At 35.8% G+C, this 23301-nt stretch overlaps 1 protein-coding gene across 1 annotated transcript; it reads left to right on the top strand.

The window, feature by feature from the left end:
- The first annotated feature begins 19719 nt into the window (after nt 1-19719).
- On the top strand, nt 19720-23032 carry LOC147400342 (G-type lectin S-receptor-like serine/threonine-protein kinase SD3-1). Its single transcript, XM_086445990.1, has 2 exons — nt 19720-19832; nt 20222-23032. Exon 2 carries the CDS (start codon nt 20227-20229, stop codon nt 22660-22662), a length of 2436 nt encoding a protein of 811 aa, XP_086302116.1. The 5' UTR covers nt 19720-19832; nt 20222-20226; the 3' UTR covers nt 22663-23032.
- Nucleotides 23033-23301: the final 269 nt, after the last annotated feature.

The following is a 23301-nucleotide window of genomic DNA, read 5'->3' as shown; positions in this document are numbered from 1 at the left end:
TGAGGAAAAGGACAAAGAGAAAGATCCTGCCACATCAAAGACAGAAATGATTAGTCCTTCATCATCTGAGAAGGCTTTGAAACCTCAAGGTAATGAGCAAAACCCTAAAAATTCTTTCGATTATAGTCCTTTTGCTCGTGTGCCTTTTCCTAGTAGGTTTGCCAAAACCAAGAAGGATGAATCTGATCAAGCCATCTTGGAGATTTTTAAGAAGGTACAAGTCAACATGCCTTTGATTGAGTGTTTGAAGCAAGTGCCAAAATATGCCAAATTTTTGAAAGAGCTTTGTACTACAAGGAGACAAACTCGTGAGAAAGAGGTGGTAAAGATGAATGAGACAGTCTCTGCTGTCATCCAAAGGAAATTACCACCAAAGCTTAAGGATCCAGGGAGTTTTTCTGTTCCTTGTGTGATTGGTACGAATAAATTTGATAATGTCATGTTAGACTTAGGAGCTTCAATTAATGTGATGCCTTATAGTCTTTATGCTTCTTTAGATCTGGGTGAACTTAAAAGTGATAATGTTGTTATCCAATTGGCTGATCGATCTAACAAGTATCCTAAAGGATACATTGAGGATGTTCTTGTGCAGGTGAATCAACTCATTTTTCCCGTTGACTTCTATGTCCTTGATATGGAAGAGGCACCCCTAAATTCCACTCCATTACTTTTAGGGCGCCCATTCATGAGGACTGCAAGAACAAAGATCGATGTTTATGGAGGAACATTGACCATGGAATTTGATAATGAAATTATACGCTTCAACATCTTTGAAGCTATGAGGTATCCATTGACTGACATTAAACCCTGTTTTTCTATTGATATTATTGATTCATTTGCGCAGAGGTTTATGGAAGCAATGGAAGAGGATGAGTTGAAAGTAACACTCTCTCAAGGAGTTGGTTATAATGAGAATGGAGATTCCATTTCTAAAGCTGAGTTGGAGAAGGCTGAGGAGCCCATTGTGATTAGAACCGTGGCCTCCCTTGAGTCCCTACCCATTTTACCAAGGTATATTCCTCCTTTGTCCCTTCCTATTTCTACTAACAAGATGTTACCTTCAGTGATACAGGCCCCTACACTTGAGCTTAAGGTTTTGCCAGATCACTTGAAGTATGTCTTTTTGGGGGATAAGGAGACGCTGCCTGTTATTATATCCTCGAAGTTGGAGGAGAATCAAGAGAAGAAGCTTGTGGACATTCTTAAGAAGTACGAGACCGCCATTGGTTGGACTTTGGCAGATATCAAGGGAATCAGCCCAACCATGTGCGTCCATAGAATCCTATTGGAGGATGGTGCCAAACCCACCAGAGAAGCCCAGAGACGCCTACATCCACCCATGATGAAGGTAGTACAAGATGAGATAATAAAATTACTTGATTGTGGCGTTATTTACCCTATTTCAGATAGCAAGTGGGTGTCTCCTATTCAAGTTGTGCCAAAGAAGTCTGGAGTTACTGTAGTAAAGAATGAGGAGAATGAGCTAGTACCTCAACGAGTTGTGACTGGTTATCGAGTTTGCATAGATTATAGAAAGCTCAATGCGTCAACAAGGAAGGACCATTTCCCTCTGCCCTTTATCGATCAGATGCTTGAGAGATTAGCTGGTTACCCTTTTTATTGCTTTTTGGATGGATATAGTGGGTACAACCAGATCTGTATAGCCCAAGAGGATCAAGAGAAGACCACCTTCACTTGCCCTTTTGGCACTTATGCCTACAGACGTATGCCATTTGGATTATGCAATGCACCAGGTACGTTTCAACGTTGTATGCTTTCCATTTTTTCTGAATACATTGAGAATATCATTGAGGTCTTTATGGATGATTTTAGTGTCTTTGGTAGAGATTTTGATACATGCTTAGGAAATTTGGAACTTATTTTAAAACGTTGTGTTGAAACTAATTTGGTTCTGAATTGGGAAAAGTGTCACTTCATGGTGACTCAAGGGATTGTTTTAGGACATATTATATCTGCTAGGGGGATTGAGGTTGATAAATCTAAGGTAGATCTTGTGCGTTACTTACCCTCTCCCACTTGTGTGAGAGAGGTTCGGTCATTTCTTGGTCATGCAGGATTTTACAGGAGATTTATCAAGGATTTCTCTAAGGCATCAAGGCCCTTGTGCCGGTTGCTCCAAAAAGATACTTCATTTGAGTTTGATGAGGAGTGCAAGAAGGCTTTTGAGAAGTTGAAGGAGTTATTGACTACTGCTCCAATTATGTCTCCACCTAACTGGTCCTTACCTTTTGAATTGATGTGTGATGCCTCAGATTACGCTGTTGGGGCTGTGTTGGGACAAAGAATAGATAAAAAGCCCTATGCTATCTACTATGCCTCTAGGACGCTCAATGATGCCCAACTGAACTATTCCACAACTGAAAAAGAGCTCCTTGCTGTGGTTTTTGCTTTAGATAAATTTCGCTCTTATTTACTTCAAACTAAAGTTATTGTTTATACTGATCATGCAGCTTTGAAGTATTTGATGACAAAGAAGGAGGCCAAACCGAGGCTGATTAGATGGGTGTTGTTACTTCAAGAATTCGATTTGGAGATCAAAGACAAAAAGGGGAGTGAAAACTTGGTAGCTGACCATTTGAGCAGACTTGTACATGAGGAGGACACCTTACCCTTGCAAGAATCATTCCCAGATGAACAACTCTTTGGGATTGAGGTAAGTGAACCATGGTATGCAGATATTGTGAATTATTTAGTTACTAAGCAATTCCCTGATACTTTACCTCAGTCTAATAAAGAAAAGCTTAAGAAAATGGCTAGATATTATGTATGGGATGAACCTTATTTGTGGAAGCATTGTAGTGATCAAATCATTAGGAGGTGTGTCCCTGAATCTGAGCATAAATCTATACTTGCCTTTTGTCATTCTGAGTCTTGTGGTGGACATTTTGGTGCACGTCGGACAGCCCGTAAGGTATTAGATTGTGGTTTCTTTTGGCCCTCTATTTTTAAGGATGCATATATGTACTGCATGACTTGTGATAGGTGCCAGAAAACAGGTAATTTAAGTTCTAAAGATCAAATGCCCATGGCCCATATCATAACTGTTGAGATTTTCGATGTCTGGGGCATTGATTTCATGGGGCCATTTCCTTCATCTAACGGTTTTCTTTACATTCTTTTGGCTGTTGATTATGTGTCCAAGTGGGTAGAGGCTAAGGCCACCAGAACTAATGATTCTAAAGTTGTTGCAGATTTCTTGAGATCTAACATATTTACTAGGTTTGGAGTGCCTCGTGCGATTATTAGTGATGGTGGATTACACTTCTGCAACAAAACAATTGATGCTCTGCTAAAAAAATACAAGGTGAATCACAAGGTGGCAACACCATATCATCCTCAAATGAATGGACAAGCAGAGGTCTCAAATCGTGAGATTAAGGGAATTTTGGAAAAGACTGTGGGTTATACACGCAAGGATTGGAGTAAAAGACTTGATGATTCACTTTGGGCCTATAGGACAGCATACAAAACACCAATTGGGATGTCTCCATTTAGACTTGTCTATGGTAAGGCGTGTCATTTACCAGTTGAGCTTGAGCATAGGGCGTGGTGGGCTGTTAAGTCTTTCAACATAGACATTGATGAGGCCGGTTTACATAGAAAATTGCAACTGAATGAACTTGAGGAGATTAGAAACGAGGCATATGATAGCGCATGGATTTACAAGGAGAAAAGTAGAGCTTTTCATGATAAGATGATCCGTGGCAAGGCCTTTGTTGTAGGCCAAAAAGTTCTTCTTTTCCATTCTAGACTTAAACTTTTTCCTGGTAAGTTACGTTCTAGATGGGTTGGTCCTTTCGTTGTCACTAATGTTTTTCCTCATGGTGCTGTACAGATAAAAAGTGACAAAACTGGAAATGAATTCAAGGTGAATGGCCATCGCTTGAAGCCTTATTATGAGGCTTTTAAGGAGCACACTGTGGAAGAAGTACCCCTCCTAGAGGCTCCACTCACAAAGGACTAAAAACGAGGTACAAAGTCTAGGCTGAAGGACTGTAAACATTCAAGCGCTACTGGGAGGCAACCCAATTCAGCCAAGGCTATTGAGGATACATCAACACAGATTTGCATTTTCTTTCTCTCCTCTATTTACTTTGGTGGATTTCATTTTTTTTTTATTGTGTGATTTTCGTGAATACCTTGCTCATGTTTATATTTCTACTTACAGGCTTATTCTGATTTACATTGAGGACAATGTAGGATTTAAGTGTGGGGGAGGGATTTACAACTTTAACAACAAAAAAAAAATTAAAAAACAAAAAAATTTGTTTTGTTTTTAGAATTCCTTCCAACTCAATGATGAAACTGATTCTTAAGATAGATGGCTTGTAAATAGAATTGAGCATATTTTTACAGATAAAACAAGAAATGGAGTTAATTTGCTTATATTGTAGTCATACTTGGAAATTTTGATGCACATTAGCCTTGATTTGAGTAATATGTTATCTTAAAGTGAAGCATGGAGACATATTGAATGATACTTGCATAATTCCGCAATATTTGTGAGCTATTCGAGCCTTATAATTGATTCATTATACATATCAATTTAAACTTCTTTTCTGAGTGCATCTTGTGAATATCATGTTTTCTAGAACTTGCTTTAAACCTGCTTGAGACAATTTTACATGTTCAGATTTGGAGAAGACGGAGGCAAATTAGGATTTCACCACCATGACCAAATAGCCTTTGTCCTGATTGTGATTTGACCCTTAGATAGCCCTTTGAGCCTTCATTAGCCTATTTTCTTCATTAACCCACATTCACTTACTCTTTTTAACTTAAACACTTTACTTACCCTTTTCCTTGGAACTAGTGAGCTTGGATCTTGTTTATAAGGTGATATCAAGAAGGGTGGAAAAGCATAAGTGTGGGGGAGGATTTCATATGGTTCTAAGGTGTAAGATTTGTTAAAAAAAAAAAAAAAGAAGAATGTGATCAAAGGAGAAGTAGGGACATGAAAAGAAGTGTTGTGATTTAAAGAATACAAGTTCTGAAGAAATGGGAGCATTACAAATCTCTCAAGCAAAGTGAAAAAAAAAATAATTGATGAAATCTACCTTAGAGCGATCAAAATGTGGTACTTAATGATGAATACCTATTTATTGACATTTCTAATTGCTTTCTAGTTCTGAGGAAATTTTGTGATATCCTTTCTTTTCCTTCTTATGAACCCTTGACCCTTTAGCCCCATTACAACCTTTTCAAAGACCTCTTGATCCTTTGATGTTCTGTTTTAAATGTGGAGAGTGGGTGGACAAGCAAGCCTATGGTTTAAACTGTTTTCACAAGTGTTTGAGTGATTAGTGTAGCTAGCACCATATCAAATTGAGAGAAAATCAGAGTGATACATCGTGAGAAGTAAAGTTTGATACAATTTGTGCATTAACTTGAGGATGCATATTACACTTATATTTGGCTACACACACACTCCAAGTATGCATGCTATATAGTCTTAATAACTCTGTGGCTTATTTTTGAAGTAAACTTGTGTTCTTCCTACTTTATTATGCCATACCATCTAAAGGATCTCTGAGATCTAAGTTGGAAGGATTAGAGTCATTTAATTTGTGTTAAGTCATTGTGGTGTTTTTAGTTAGTCTTTGTTGTTTTCCTTGAGTTTCTATTAGGTTACATTTTGTTCTGTTTTGCCCGAGGACGAGCAAAAGTTAAGTGTGGGGGAATTTGATAAGAATGCAAAATGTCATATTTTTCTCCTTTAATATTTAGTCCTTTATACATATTTAGTGCCTAAATGTACTCATTATTCTTTTATTTTGATTTAGGATGCAAATGGAGGTGTTAAGTGCAAAACGAAATTAATTGGGTGATTTTGGACAGTTTTGACATCGCTTCATAATCTGGGCATAACTCTCTCATCCGAACTCTAATTGAGATGATTCTAAATGCTATGGAACGCTGAGAAAAAGATCTACAACTTTCATGTTTTGAGTTTTAAGAGATAATGACTGTATCAAGGTCAAAATTGGGTTTGAAGTTGCTGCACGTAAACTGTTGACGCGAATTTGACGCGAATTTGTTAAAAATTTGACGAGGTTTATTTTCGAAAGTCTCCAAATCTAGTGCACGAAAATTCCAACTAAAACACCACTTTCCTAATTATATTAGGACTTTATTTTATTTTAATTAGTCAGATTTATATATTGTTATTGGAGGATAAGATTTAGGATTTTTTTAGGAGATTTTGTTAGCTTCTAAGAAGGAAGAGAAGAACGGGTAAAAGAAAAAAAAAAGGAAGATCTCTATCTCTCTCTCTCTTGCTCTCTCTCGATTAGGGTTTTTTTTTAAATCTTTTCTTTAGGAAAGAAGTGGCTGAAACTTGGGGAACTAGGGGGCCAACGAGTTGCTGTCAAGAAGGAGAAGTTGCTGAAATTTTTCAGCAACATTATTGTCAAGAAGTTTACAACGTTGTTGCTTGTATTCGTTTTCAACCATCAACATCATCGCCGTGAGGAACATCACCACCAACACATCTCAAACTTCTTTGGTTGTGTTAAAAAGTGTAATCCTTATGACTTTTATTTATTTTTATTATTGCAACCCTAGTTGCTTCTGGATTAAAGAACATCTTGTTGGATTCTTAAGTTGGAAATTTTTAATTCAATGAGTTAGTGACTTTCAGATTCATTAATTGATGTTTTCGGATTGGTGATATGTAGACACATGAATCAGTGAATTTTAATTATGTATGCTGAATTTTCAGTTTGGTCATATTGAAAACTTTGATATTAACGGTCGTTGAAGCCATAATTGTATCTCTAATCACCTAATTGATTTGGAATATGATTTAAAAGTGGTAAAAACTATGAACAATAGTTGTGATCTGAAAATTACATGTTCTTTAGCCATGGACTTTTCCATAGGTTTGAAGAGTAGGTTATTGAATCATAATTCTTTTTATCTTAATGATTTGTTTAAGAAGTTGTAAGGATACGCTAAGTATTAACTTGATTGCTTAATCAAAATAACTCGGTGATGGACTTTTCCAAAATCCTAGGGATTATCTAAGAAGGAATTTATAAGATGCATGATCTCTTTAGGCTTGCATTTTGATTCAATTCGGATATGTAATTAAGGCATAAAATTCGTTATCTATGTTGAAGCAATTTGATTAGTCATTTAATGAATTTATTTTTCTGAATTGTGAAAGAAGATGATCAATTGTAAATATTTATTTCTTTAATTTTTATTTTTATTTTTATTATTTTTTTCTTTTTATTATTATTATTTTTTTTTTTAATCCGAATCGCCAAAATTGAAACCCCTACAAATTTGTGTAATATGTTTGTTTTCAATTTGTTAATTAAACTAACTAAAATTTATTATGACTCTTTAGAATAGGAGTACCCGCAATCCCCGGCCAATAACGATACCCTACAAATCACTTTACTACAATCTTCTATAGGGTTTATTGATGACTAAAAATATGGTCAATCACCAAACAAATTAGAAATTTCAAAATCCTAATCCAACCTAACAACTTAAGTCATGCTTGCCCCACTAAATCCTTACACATATCAGAGTCGTTGAGCTCAAATGGATTACCAAATTGGCAATCCAACTCCAAGGTTTCAGATCAAGAAAAAAAAATTCAAAAAAGTAACTTATGAAAAATAAAATTATTTATTTTGAATGAAAATGATTACCTCAAAAAAATTCAGATAAAATAATAATAATTTTGAAGGAAAAATCATTTTCTATTTAACCTATAAAAATAAAAAGAGGTGTTTTGACTTTTTATAGTGAGATATATTTTAAGAGAGTTCTTACTGGTACACCAACTTTTATTAATTACACCGCAATTTAAAATAAAGAAATAGGTGAATGGTTGAGAATAAGTAAAAGTTTGGGTGCTAGTAGAAACTCTCAGGATTTTTTTGCTGCTTAAATTCTTTTTTCATTTTTAGGGGCATTTAAGACTTTATATGAGCCTTTTCTTAATCGTAAACAACTACTGGAATGGCATGAATGATTGTTATAATGTATTATAATGTTGAGATTGTAACTTGAGGCAAACCTTAGTAATATTTGAAGAGTGTGTTTTAATCTTTAATTGGGGTGTGATAAATAATTTAATCAATTGGGATGTAATAAGTAAAAGTTGGAATGTCAGTAGTAACTCTCTATTTTAATTGAAAGTCACAATGATTGAATTCATGTTTAATTATAAAATTGTACAAGGATTTTAAAATAAATAAAGGCAAAGGGGCTGCTACAAAAATATCCCACGCAATCCTCCAATAAGATTGTGTGGTCACCATCATCAACAATATGTGTGTCAACAAAATTGTACTCTTACTAACTTAGTAAAGATCTTAAGCCTTACTAAGGGTTGTTTTGCTCAAATGGATTATCACAATAGCAATGCAACACATCCCTCTAGATTTCTTCAAAAAACTCAAATCCAAAACAAATACAAAAAAATAAGAAAATAATTTTTTAGGCTTAATCCAAGGTTTTGAAAATTGATGGCTAACAAACTTCTAATTAACTCAAAATTTTTAAAATTAAAATTCAATGGTGAGAATAACTTGAAGTGGCGAAAATTGTTTTAAAAATAAAAATATAAATAAAATGTGCCACAAGAAGTGGCATCTTTGAAATTTCGCATCTTGAAGTGGTAATTTAGGTTGTTATTTTTAATTTTATAAAAATTAGTACTTTTTCTATTATATTTATTTAAATAGGTTTTTTATAAATAATTTTCCTTATAATAAAACACAGCCAAGTTGCTACAGTTTGGTATTTTGAGGTGGGATAAATGTCCCCTTAGCTATATTTTTTGGTTGGACAAATATCCCATCAACCTACATTACAACTTTTGTCTTTCCTCTAATTTTATTATATCACCTCTTTGGTCCACTTTATTATTTTTCATTTTTTACCTTTTAACCTCAAAAAAATTTAATGACATTCCTCCAATTTTATTTTTTTCATTTTTACCCCCATTAACCCCCAAAGAAGATTCTTGTGCCTACGTGTCACAGTCGTGTTCTTTCGAAGCGAAGCCATGCGGTGTAAAGGGTACTAATCCACAAGCAAGCATGTAAAAATAATATCCACACACATAATACGTAGTTGGCAAGAAAGAGAATGAGGGCAACATGAGGCAAAACTCGAAGGTAATTTTGTTGATATAATATTGATTACATGGTGTAACACATTACAAAAGTAAATATATGTATTACAAACAACTGATGATCTATGACATGTGGGACTCCACATGACTTAGCATGAGGGCTTGAAGTCAACATGAGTGTAAGTTGGGGATTGGGAAGTACTAGACACCTTTCATATAAAGAGTACGCTAAGTCTTTCCTAGGCTTCTAGAAGGAAACATCAAAAGTAGAAGTCAGTCATACTCCCTTATTACATAAATGCCACTAAGCTAATAGATATGCTCTAGCACGGGATTGATATGGCTTCATACGCGAGCCTTACATAATTTACATAGGTATTCTCGGGTGACTCCGAGACAAGTTACACCTAACTCTAGGTGTTAGAATGTATGGCCGTCATAGTCTCCCCCACCTATTCTGCAAACATCCTCATTGCATTGTCTTAACAAATTATTTAATCTTTTGTTTGAAAGTTAATAGGTTCTCTACACTCTCCTAAGTAGCTTCACATTCTGACATGTTCTTCTATTTGACGAAGTACTCCACGTGTTGTTGTTGACTTGAACTGCTGCTGACATGACGCTTTCAAGAACTTTATTGATAACACACTCTGGTTGAATAGTTGAATGAGAAGGAGTACATGTTGAAATGTTATGCGTAAGATTTGTTGGATCTACATGGTACGGCTTGAGACTTCTTGTATGGAAGACAGGGTGCATACTGCGTAACTAGTACAATAACCAAAGCTTAGCAAACCTGTACATCCTTGGACTCTATCCTTGATAACTTAAAACAATAGTGTGAGGAGTTAAATGTTGTTAGCAATTATTAAGTTTAAAAGGTCTCTTGTTTGAGGAAGAGCTCTTCTGAAGGTTGAAATTGAACTGCGCGACATCAAGAAGATTCACCCAATTTTTATGGTTAGCATTGAAAAGATGCATTATATACTCCAACATGGAATTGAATCTCTCCGTTTGCCAATCTGATTGAAGATGTCCACTGTTTGAAAAGTCAAGTTGAGACCCAAGTAATCTGCACAATTCAGCCTACAACTTCCCTTTGAATCTTGAATCTCTATTACAAACAATACTTTTGGGCACACCCCAATACTTGATGACATTCTTGTGAAGTAACTGAGTGGCTTCATCTGCAACCTGAGCTTGACAGTAACCTGATCTTAAACCCAATTTTGAAAAATATTTGATTGTCCCAAGTTGATCAAATAAGTCGTCAATCTGTGGGACAAGATATTTGTTCTTGATGGTGATCTTGTTTGACGTTAGATAATCAACATGATGTCATAATGACCCACTATACTTCTTTTGGAATAAAATAGGTACCCCTTAAGGTGCCTTCAAAGGTCTGATAAGTCCAGATCTCAAAAGTCCATCAAAGTGCTTGCGTAGCTCAGCTAATTCTAGAGGACTCATCCTGTATGGCCCCTTCACAGAAGGTGTGGTAACATGTACTAGTTCGATTTGATGATCAATCGGCCTACATGGCAATAAGGCCTTAGGAAGCTCATTCGACATCACATCATCAAATTCTGTCAATACCTGTTTTACATGAGTGGGAGTTGAACTATGGTTCTGATCATCAAGTTCAACTCGTAAGGTAGCAATATAAGTTTGCTCACCTTTCTTCAATCTTTTCTTTAGTTGAAGGGTTGAAATCATCTTTCCCTCTTCCTTGCCAGTAAAGACGGGAATGAAGTTAGACATTTACCTAACATGCCCAATGTGTTGGCAAATGGCATCAGAACAACCCTGTTATGTCACAAAAAAATCTATCCCAATGATAACTCTGAATTCATCGACTAGAACTGCGAATAAATCAAGCTTACCTTTCCATATGCTTATCTTGATGTCCACGGACTTGGTCGACCCTTGGTTAGGAGTGGTCTGGGAGTTTACAGTATTCATACGGCTTGAATATTTCTCTAACTGGATATTGAGCGTTTCATCTCTGTAAGATAAATAAAGTTATGCGTAGCTCCTATATCAACCATTACTTTGGTAATTTTACTACTAACTTCAATATCAACATACATGAGACCTTTCTGTGGACAGATCTTTTGAGTCTCAGATGTCTACTTCATTACATTCAGTAAATGCATGGCTCTCATGTGAGGAAAATCATCATCATTTCGCCCATTCATACTCTCGTGACTAGGGTCACTCTAGGAGGCTAATAATGCGTTCAATTTGCTCTATTGTGGGCAACTGAACGTCTTGTGAGGACCACCATATATAAGCTTGTGGCGGTACTTGGCAAGCGAGGTACTTTTGCTCTTTGAAGATGAGGAATTCCATTGGGATCCCTCACTAGAGCTGTATTTGTGCCCTCCATTCTTACCATTTGAAAACTTCTTGGAATGCTTATGTTGCTGAGAGTACCCTTTCGAGTGAAGGTGTACATTATGTTTGCTCTCATCCACGAGAATATAATTAGTCAACCACTCGGGCTACGTCAATTGTAAATGTGAGATCTTACACACATTGCCTTTAGAGCTTTGTTTGAACCCAAGACTTAAGTCCTTCTTGGAATAAGAACAACTTGTCTTTCTCTAACATGTCATGGATATCAAGTATCAAGGCGGAAAACTGCTTGACGTAGTCGTGCATTGTACTTGTCTGGTGGAGTTGCCTCAACTTTTTACGGGTAATGAACTCCACATTCTCTTGTAGAAATTGATGTTTCAACGCCCATTTGAGGTCATCCCATGTATCAATGGAACAATGGCCATTTTTCATCTTGGTGTACTTTGTTCGCCATCATAGTTTGGCATCACCTACAAGATACATAGAAGCTGTTGTATCCTTTACCTCTTCAAAATCCGGACGAGCTGCACGGAAGTATTGCTCCATATAAAATGAGAAATTCTCGAGCTCTTTCGCATTGCGTGCACCACTGAAGGTGCATGGTTAGGGGACTCGCAAGCGCAAGGGAGAAACTTCACTATTGGTAAGTCGTTCATTATTGACGACTCTGACAAGGAGACATACCTTGATTGTGAGCTTCGTGATCTATTTTTGTAAGTTGGCTAGGGATCCTCGGGTATCTTCTTCGATGTTAACCAATCTAACATTGATTGTCACAAATTCTTCTTTCAACGTGTTCTGGCGATCATTTAGTTGTGCGATACCATCAACGAAACTCGACAGCTAAGCCATCTTTTCTTCGAGTAACTCAATACATTATTTGTTTGTACGTGAGGGTGGTGTGGTTGGAGTAAGTTGGTCCATGGTACTTTTCTCTCTTCTTGTCATTGTTCGTGTGAATTAAATAGAACTAGGAAAAGAGCTTGGTGTTGAAACCAACTTGAACCTGTAACTAACGTGGATTTGATACCAACTGTGTTCTGATACCAACTGTCACGGGTATATTTTTTCGAAGCGAGGTCGTACGGTACAAGGGGTCCTAATCCACAAGCAAGCCTGTAAAAATAATATCCACATACAATACATAGCTAGCTAGCAAGCAAGAAAACAATGACAACACGAGGCAAAGTCCGGAGGTAACTTTGTTGATATAATATTGATTACACGGTGTAACACGTTACAAAAGTAAATAGGTGTGTTACAAGCAATTGATGATTTATGACACGCGGGACTCCACGTAGTTTGGCGCGAGGGCTTGAAGTCAATGTGGGTGTAGGTCGGGAATTGGAAAGCGCTAGATACCCTTCCTACAAAGAGTATGCTAAATCTTTCCTAGGTTTCTAGAAGGAAACATCAAAAGTAAAGGCCGATCATACTTCCTTATTACATAAATGCCACTAAGCTAACAGATATGTCTTGGCACAGGGTTAATATGACTTCATATGTGAGCCTCACATAATTTACATAGGTGCTCTTGGATGATTTTAGGGCGAGCTACACCTAACTCTAGGTGTTAGAATGTATGGCCGTCACACTACGGTCGAAGGTAGGGATTTTCCCCATGTGGGTGCAACCAAGAGTAGAAATTTTTATGTGAGGACAACTAAGAGTGAAAAAAATAGTTTTGGAGGGGGGGGGGGGCAATTAAGAGGGTAATTTTTTTTTTTAATCAGAGTAATAGTGGCAGATATTTTTATTAACCACTAAAATCTCTGGCAATAATCAACTAATTGATAGACTTGAATATTCTAGTGGGGGGCAAGTGCCCCCACAGCTCCCAATGTAAATCCGCCCTTGCCTATAGTGCAGGCAAACTCTAAATACACCAATAAGATAGATAATTATTTTTCAATGAAAAAACCTAGCATATAATTCCTCACTTAATATTTGTTAAACAACAATGAATTCTTTATTATATCAAAGAAAACTTTTGAAAAGAAAATCTTAAAAATTTAGGATCTAAAGTATTTGCTCGTAGTCAAGATCGAGAGGGAATTGGAAATATAAATGGACGTTTTTTGCAAAGAAACAAAAATTTTAAAAAAAGACAGTCCTCTTTAGATCCTATGTTTAGCTATTTTTGCGGAATTCAATTTCCAGCCCAAGTGGATTCTTCACCTTCGGAAAGAAACTACCGCTCCTAATGTAAATCTTTCAATTACCTTACTCCCAAAAGTAAAAGTTACCCTAGCTCAAAACTAAAAACCAAACTTTTAAAACTCAAAAACACCGCTCGAACATCCACCGAGTCGAGTTAAGTTGACAATTCACGAGTTAACATAGACTAGTCAAATAAAAATGTCTTAATTTTATAAATATTTAAGAGTACTTCTACTATTTTAAAATAAGTAAAATATACTGTTTTGTCTCTTCTCCCCAAAATATTATATATAATTGACTAACTTGATCAAGTATCTGACTTGACTCTGTCCAATTTCGACCGACTTGGCTGAGTTGACAAGTTGACTTGATGACTTCTTGATTTGGCTCAATGAGTTAATTTCATCGAGTCTTGGGGCCAAATCACCTTGAATTCCAATCAAGTCGACTAGTCAAGTTTTAAGTCAACTCGACAAGTTTTAAAAATATCCATAAAACAAACTCTCTTTAGGGTATTTTCTAACTACAACAATCTCCTAAAAAAGTTAGTGCTAGAGCGTCAATGAGGTGAGCATACATTTGGAATGTATTTACAGTCCCAATGTATTGGGTGCTTCGGCATAATTTGAGGCCCATGGGATAAAAAGGTCAAGGTAGGGCTAAACTTTGGCACACTACCAACTACCTACTTCCAATGCTTTAACAAAACAAAATTGACAATAAACATTCAAAAAAAAAAAAAAAAAACTTATTGTCTTTAACCTATTGCATTGATCTTTTTCAATTAAAGTTGGAGGTAAAAAAAAACAAGTTTATATTGAAAATGGGTGTGATCTGCCCAAACACATAATTTCTTCAAATTTTCATATCTTCATCTATCACAATTGGCCTCATTCATTCAAGCTTCCAATTCTGTTTGAGTAAAGATTAATCGAACAAAAAAAAAAATTATTTCTAATTAAAATTACCTAAAGTGAAAATTTATATGGTTTTGAAAACAAATGCATCAAACAGATATTAGGCTCAATACTTTAGTTCATCTAGCCTCCTAAAGAATTTAAATAAGAATATATAACTAAAACTTTACTGATTAATTAAAAAAACTGGACTTGATAAATATTATCAACAAAGAAGGTTATTACGGTGGCAAGCATGTGGTTCTTTCAGTTAAAATTTTCAGTTGAACATATATAGCAGGAGAAAAGAAGGATTGCCTCCTAGATGTACCAACACAACGAGAATTTGCTTAGGATAATAAGAATCACAATTTCTTTTTTTTATTAAGCCTCTCATTAACCCAAATCATTTAAAATATCAGTGAAGTGACTTGATATGTTAAAAATTCAAATAAAATTTAAACGATCTCAAAAATTCAAACAAAATTTAAACGATCTCAAAAATTCAAACAAAACTTAGTTGGTTCTATGAGTAATGCATTTTTTGAAGACCAATAACACGCATCGTTAGCGTGAAGTGTAATTCCTAGAAAAAAAAAATTGTTTGCAAATACACCCTCATTATTTCTATTCAAACAGAATTATATTTACAACCAAAAATCCACTAAAAGTTTCAACTTTTTCATCAATCCAAAAAGTGAAAACTTCAAAATACTATTTCTTTTTCCCTGGAAAGCGAATTTCTTGCAATTATCCCTCGATTTGACCATCTTTTCCCCTAATAATTTTTTATTCTTTTCATTTTAGTTGTATTTGTTGGATAAAAAAAAGGTGTCTAATTCTGAATTCATCCAACATTTGTTTTCTTGCCACAGCATTTCTTTTTTATTACTATCTTATTTTTGATAAGAATTCTATATAATCGAATGTTCTGATTGCATTTTATATATTTATTTTCATTCTGTTTTTGACAATTTGATCCATGATTTTAAAACCTGGTATTCTACCTCGACCCATTGCTAAATACCAAGTTGACTCATACAAGTCATCTTGTCTCAAACTATATAAACATTTAACTTGGTATATAATTATTTATAAACTTTTATATAAATTATTACAAGATGCTCAATTGCAATTTTTATTGAGATAATAAATGTAAATATTTAAATTATTAAAAATTAATTATTTTTATCAAAAAATACAAGACAAGTCATGTTGAATTTTGGACCCATAAATATGAATAACAATTCACATTTAGAATCTCCCTTATTTAGGTCTAGGACGATTTTTAAAAATCTTGATTTGATCTTTGCTACTCCAAAAGTTTTCATGTTTCCTTTCTAGCAAATTCTCATCATTAACCATGACATGGGTAAAACTAATAGGGATTAAAACCAAATGATGGAAAATACTCAAATGGATCGAATGATTGAAAATCATTAATTAGGCAATTGTTTTCTTTTCTACTTCACATTTTTTTCAAACACATGATGGATCCAATGTTCATAGCGTCAATCTAAAACAGTGTGCATATGATTATTTAGGGCCCATTCCCTTCTTTTCAACTAGGGAAGAGTACGTGATTTATATTTATTTATTATTATTATTTTATTTTTATTTTTTTTTTTTTTGGGGGGGGGGGGTGGTAGGGGGCCGCATGTGCCATCCCACCCAGAACGTATACATCATTAAATAGCCACCTTTTGATGGAAGGGTACGTGATCTAATAATGTGTGTTGTAGTTACTTTTAAGAATATTTGCAAATAAATCATCTATGATATAAGTGTCATGCTAGAGTAATATTGAAATTGACATAAATTCTCACATTACTGATGTGGAGGTGCACACGTGGCCGTAGATGCTTTTTACTTGTATTTCGATGAGAAGCATCTATCGTTCCCTATATACTCCCATGTCAGCAATGTGAGAATGTCAATTTTAATGTTACTTCAGCATTTTCCATGATATAACATGTATGGATAAGTTTGTTGGCCATGACCATTGTTGGCATGACACAACCTATTTATATATTAATATAATTTTTGTCCCTATAGTTACATGTTTAAATCATACTTACTCTGGATGGACTCAAATGTCTTGAGTCAAGTAAAAAAATTGTGAGTTGTCTTGGATGGGTAAAAAAATATATATTAAATTACTAATATTTATTTTTTATTTTCTACGAATTATTATATATACTTGAAGAACTTAGCTCACGGAGCTTTCTCACCTGAATTGGTGGATTTTCGAGAAGACTGGTTCTAGTTAACTCAATGAGTTGGTTCCATTGAGTTTGGGAGCTTAGTTATCTCATAATCTAAATGACTCGATCTAGTTTCAAGCCGACTTGACGAATTTTAGAACTTGATTTAATATTGGGTGGGTATTTTAGAAATACTCCCAAGTGGTGATATTAGGTTTACCCTCATGCAAAATGCAAGATAAAGTTTAACCCATTGACTGTAAGTCAACATTGCTTTCTTGATGATTCTAGTGTTACACACTTATGCAATTTAATAGAGGGATTGTGCGAAACACTATTTGTGGCTCAACCAACGTAATTCTTATATGCTCATGCTACTCGATATAATGCTTTGATGATTCTAGTGTTACACACTTATGCTAAAAGCTCTCCACATCACAAGAGTGTCCTTCAGTCCTAACTAAAGTGTATTGATACAACTCAAGGTTCACATGACGCATATTGAGCACTTGAGAAAGTCAAAATACCATATCGGGTCATCATTATTGTTCCATTGCAGAATGTAGCTCATATGTTCACGGAGAAGTTCATAGAAAGGGTCACCTATTCTACAAGGTCCAAGATAGCCAAATCCTCCCACAAGAATCACTTGGGGTAAGGCATGACCTAACACCTACACTGGTGGCATAAAAAAGGGTATATTGGGTGCACATGCAGGGCCTTATGATCCATATGGGTGTTATAGTGTTGGTTCTCCGTTTTGATACTATTCTAGAGAATGTCCAAGTAAACTTAAAAACCCATGACAACCCCTCCAGGATCACCCCTTGCTGGACTTAGGTTGAGGTGGGGAATGTCGATGAGATGGCCTTAAGCATGGGGAGAGGTTGGGCAAACACCCCCTTAAAAGTGCATGCTATGAGTTTTTACCCATTTTCGAAAGAGAACATCAAGTTGAGATGAATCATACTGAAACTTTATTTTGTTCACAAAAACTTTAATTTTTGAGTCAATAGTTAAGTTGGATTCATGTCTATCCATATACGGTTCGTAAAAGCACCCTCGGATCATACTACTTGCAAGTCATTCAAGTTCCATCGTTGGAAGCCACGTGGGTTTCACAGTTGAGTATGCATATTTTGACATAAGTTTGCAATCTTGTAAAACATATTAAATTAACCGTGATACACCCATAACCCATACTAGTAGTTATTAATATTGAATTTTCCTTTTTTAATTTGTTTTTACACTTAGCATGATTCACTTTATTATTTACATCCAATATGCAACCCCTTCACGTGGGAGTACAAATGGAGAGTAGGTGAAGAATGTAGACTACCACTTTACCAAAGCGACCCTTAACTTCATCTATATTTTCCAAAAGATTTTCCTATGTTGATCTTGTTGGGATTTTATTTTATAAAATCTATTTTTTGATTAATAAATTTTTTAAGAGATGCAAATGATTGGTAATTTATGGAGAGTTATTCCCTTTGGGTTTTCATGAATGGATATGTTTTTTGGTTATTCATGAATGAATATATCCCTTGGCTTTTTATGAAAGGACACACTTTTTACTCAAGTGTCTTTATGGAGAGACATTGAAGAATCCCTTCATTCTTTATAAATATGATTGACATTGAGGCCAAATCACTCAAGTTTTTTTAGAATTTAACTTTGTGTTTTCTAAAATCTAAAATAGAATTTGTGTTCTCTAGAATTCAGTTAGAGTTTTCCAACAAATTAAGGAGTATTTTAGTTTTCTCAAATTATCAAGTTGGTGAATACATTCGGTTTCATGGGAGAATTATTAAGATTAGTATTTACAAATTTTTATAGTGGTTTTATTGTATCCTGAAGACTATTTTGTTGGTAACCCGTTAACAAACTCATCTACGAGTAAGGACAAATAAAATCTTAAAGAAACCGATCTTTTTACGCCTCGAAGTCCTAAAATTGTAGTTTCTTTATTTTTGAAGACTCTATTTTGGCAACAGATCCATCACATATGCAATTGATCATGCTACGCATAATTAAATAATTTATTTTTATTACTGTAAAATACTAGGATTATTTTTTGTATTCCTCGGGGCCACCTGCAAGGACACACCCTTACTTACATGGTGCATGAGATGTGCAAGCATTACACGTGCCTAGGGGAGGGACCCATATGCCTTGGCTCTTTCGACCCCCTTAGTTAGACTTAAGTTCAGACACCTCTATCATAAAAATAAATAAATAAATAAATAAAAAGATTATTTGATTAGTATTTTTTTTTATGGACAAAGATAAAAAAGAGTACTTTATTTAAAAACTCACTCTTAAAGAGATCTTTATTTAGGAAGTAGATCCTCAGCAGTGTGTTTCTCGGGTAGCACTTGCTCTACAACCTATAGAAAGTCACATTGAATAAAAATAACAACGTAGTCCCCTCTTGTATTGATGGTTTAGATCATATTTATAAATAATAAAAATCTTAAAATTTAAAAATTTATAACTCCAACCAAGTGTATGAAATGGCCAATCACTGAATTCCCAAATTTTAACAATTGGATTTAATTATCTAAAGGACGTGGCACACCCTCAATCGTTGATAAGAATTACAAAGAACTAAAAGAGAAATTCGCTATCAAGGATCTGCTCCCCTTTATTTATATAATATGTTATATTTCCAAGCAAATCATAATCCTCAGGTCCATTGTAAACAATGACAACAATGATACTTGTGATAAAAATTTTAACCACACATTTAAAGGATGACCACATAATTGTATACTTGATCAAATGGATGGTGGGCCATACATCTTTTTCATGTGAGAGGCAAAATTTATACACCCTAAACGACATACTTTACAAGACAACTATGCGTATGTAAATGGAATCCCATGTCACGTGGCTGAAGAATCCTGTTGGGGTTGCTTTTCCATTTGCATCAAATCGAATACAAGCCTGCAATTTCAGCACAAATCTTAAAAAAAAAAAAAAAGTTAGTAAAACCTGTCTCCTCACAACCCCATGTTACTTTAGTACAGATATGATTCCACTGAGGAAGCTAAGCAATAGTTATTATTTTTTCCTCCACATATTTTTCCAGTGAGTCCTCCTTTATTATTAATCTGTTGTCATTCACTTTTACTTCAAGTTCTCCGTACCATGAACAAACCCAAATTCTGTAGTTTTATCTCCTTGAACAAAGAAAAAATATTTGTTCCAAAAACTGAGCAAAAATTCTCTTGGAAAAGTAGTTAGTGGTGGAAATCCAGGAGGATATCTCGTTTGACTCAAAAAGATTTGAACTTTGTTTTCTTCTCTTCCACCAGACCAGTTCCCAAGTTTCAAAACCAGCCCCTCTCATCAGAAAAACTTCTTTTATCTCCATTTCTCTCATACTTTTATCTCCACCTAAGAACTTCAAAGCACTTAGTCTACTCATATTTGAGGTCTAATACACTGATGCTAGATGGTTTCATCTGTTTTTTCAGTTCAAATGCATGGGATTTGGAGAAATCAGCTTAAATCAAGAATACCCACTGAGCATATTAAAGGTAAGTGGTTTAGAAACAACTGTTTTGGGGGTTTTGGCCCTATTTTAGTTGCAGTTCTTGTTTTGGGTTCTGTTTTTTGTGGGTTCTGTGAGGATTTCTCAATGGTTTCAGTTCCTCTTGGGTTTGAGATTTCTGGATATGAGAGGAGGAGTTGGGTATCTGAAAATGGGGTTTATGCATTTGGGTTCTTAGATGATGACTTGAAATATGGTGATGGTTATGTTGTTGGTATATGTTATAACTTGGGAAACAAAGCTGCAAATGTGCCTGTTTGGTCTGTTGGTAGTGGAGTTAGGGTTTCTGAGAACTCCACCATTCGGCTTTCCATGGATGGGAGATTGGTCTTGTTTGATAACCTTAATGGTTTGGTTGTTTGGAGCACTAATACTAGCAATTTGGGTGTTCAAACTGCTAGATTATTGAACAATGGCAATCTAGTTCTAATGGGTAGTGAAGAGAAAATACTTTGGGAGAGCTTCAATAGTCCAACCAATACACTTCTTCCTGGTCAGTCACTCCAATTCCCTCACACCCTTCGAGCCCCTTCGACGAACTCTATTTCAAGTTACTATAACCTTGTGATTCGACCCTCTGGTGAACTCGCTCTTGTGTGGGAGAACAATATAACCTATTGGAGTAGCCATTTGAGCTCTACTATTGTTGCCAAAGAAGCAAGATTTGAGTCCAATGGGGTTCTTGGATTGATCGATGCCACTAATAGCACGGTTTGGTTCAAATCTAGTGAAGATTTTAAAGACCCATCTGTAGTTTTGAGGCATCTTAGGATTGACTCTGATGGAAACTTGAGAATTTACTCCTGGGACAATGTGCTCCCTTCATGGAAGGTAGGATGGCAAGCGGTTGAGAACCAATGCAATGTCTTTGGTTCGTGTGGTTTATTTAGCGTCTGTGGGTACAATTCCACAGGACCCATTTGTGATTGTTTGTCCCAAGATTCCTTCTTAGGGCCTCCGGAGACGGGTTATGGGTGCAAGAAAATGGTGGATTTAGGGAACTGCAAGACGGGTACAAGCATCTCGATTCTAAAACATACAGTTCTTTACGGCCTTTATCCTCCTCATGATGTCGATCTAATTTTAAACCAGGAGGCTTGTCAAGAGTACTGCTCGAATGACACTACTTGCATTGCCACAACTACGATGAACGATGGATCGGGTGTCTGCACCGTCAAAAGAACCAGTTTTATTAGCGGATATCGGGATGCATCTGTTTCTGCAATTTCATTCTTAAAGGTGTGTTTGGTTCCTCAGGCAGTTTCCACCCATAGTAATGTAGCATTGAAGAAGCCATTATCATCAGAACAATCCATTTCTCATGTAAATAACTGGAAGAATTTTATAGTGGCCATTGTTATTATAGTTTTGCTAACAGTTTCCGTTGTTGTTACAATGGAGATATTTGTATTTTGGGTCATCCATCGAAGAAGGAAGATTAAAGCTGAAAGTAGAATTCCATTTGGGAAGGATGCAAAGATGAATCCACATTATAGTGCTCTTATCAGATTATCTTTTGAAGAGGTGAAAGAGCTGACAGGCAACTTCAAAGACCAACTCGGGCCGACTGTGTTTAAAGGTGTTCTCCCTAACCAAACTTCAATAGTTGCCAAGGTACTAAACAACGTTGTAGCATCCGAGAGAGATTTCCGAATGGTAGTTTCTACATTGGGTGGCACCTACCATCGAAACCTTGTCCCTTTAAAAGGATTCTGTTTTGAACCAAATCAAAAGGTCATATTTTACGAGTACATACCAAATGGTTCTCTTGAGAAGTGGCTATTCAACTCGAAGTTGGATAGGCAACAAAGGCTCGATATTGCTCTTGGAGTAGCACGAGCCCTCGCTTATTTGCACTCGGAGTGTCAGCAATGCATAGCTCATGGGAATTTAAAGCTCGAAAATGTGTTGCTTGATGAGAAATTGGTAGCCAAAGTGACAGATTTCGGACTCGGGAACTTATTAGAAAGGGAAACGGCTTCGTCTTCTTCATCAGAGTCACCACCCGAGAGAGATATTTACATGTTCGGACATATGCTGCTACAGATTATGATAGGCAAGAAAGTGATTGTTCGAGATAGTCCGTACCATTTAGTTCAAGAGATATATCAAGATGGGAAGTCAGAGTCTAACAAGGAATGGGAAGGAGTAGAGAGAGCATGCAGGATCGCTATGTGGTGTATGCTCGACCAACCGTTCCTACGACCTTCGATTGGAGAAGTAGTTAAGGTCCTAGAGGGTACTCTGTCTGTAGATAGGCCTCCACCAAATGCTGCTTTCAGGAAGGATAATCTGACTGATGAAGGAGATGTTATGGAGATCGAGGTTGCTTCCTGTTTCGGAAAGGATATCAGGGCTCCTTAGAAGTGATACATCAATTTGACATAGAGATGTAATTGTAACCAAGTTTTAGACTTGGATATTGTAGATTGATTAACATTTGAAGTGCATTTGGCGAGAATCAAAAGTCAATATTTTGCAAGGAAACCCTCACCAAGAGGGTGGAACTTTGCGAGTTCACAATTTGTTTTTTTTTTTTTTCCGTCCAATTGGAAGATCTTCGAATCTGTAAGAAACTTCTGACATTGAGGTCAATAGATTTTCTTCACTTTCTTTAGAATTGAACTCTTGAAACTGTCTCTATGTTTCTTGTTCTTATCTGTTAACGTTACTTGTTTCAGAGTATATTCTAGCCATCACAAATTGCATTATTTAGAGTTCTTGAGAACGAACGTCGCTTGAAGTAGTAGATTTTTCATTGTAGAGTTGTAAGCTGTAATTTTCAAATCAATCATAGAAACTAACTCAAAGATCGAAATGGTGCATGCAAGTATGGATTTTGTGGGAGCTCAGAAGCACCAGTTATTTCCATATGTTTCACTTAGGGTGTAATGTGGACGAATGTACGACTGGGGGGGGGGGGGGGGGGGGGGGAGGCTCTGTTTTTTATTTCACAGAAGTATTCCATACCCGTGATGAACACTATTGGTAAGTCTCCCAGCT

The sequence above is a fragment of the Akebia trifoliata genome, chromosome 6 (genome assembly GCF_017979445.1).
Source record: "Akebia trifoliata isolate Shusen 1 chromosome 6, ASM1797944v1, whole genome shotgun sequence".
Taxonomy (NCBI): Eukaryota; Viridiplantae; Streptophyta; class Magnoliopsida; order Ranunculales; family Lardizabalaceae; genus Akebia; species Akebia trifoliata.
The sequence above is the reverse complement of the archived record's forward strand: the minus strand, read 5'-3'. Positions and strand labels throughout refer to the sequence as shown.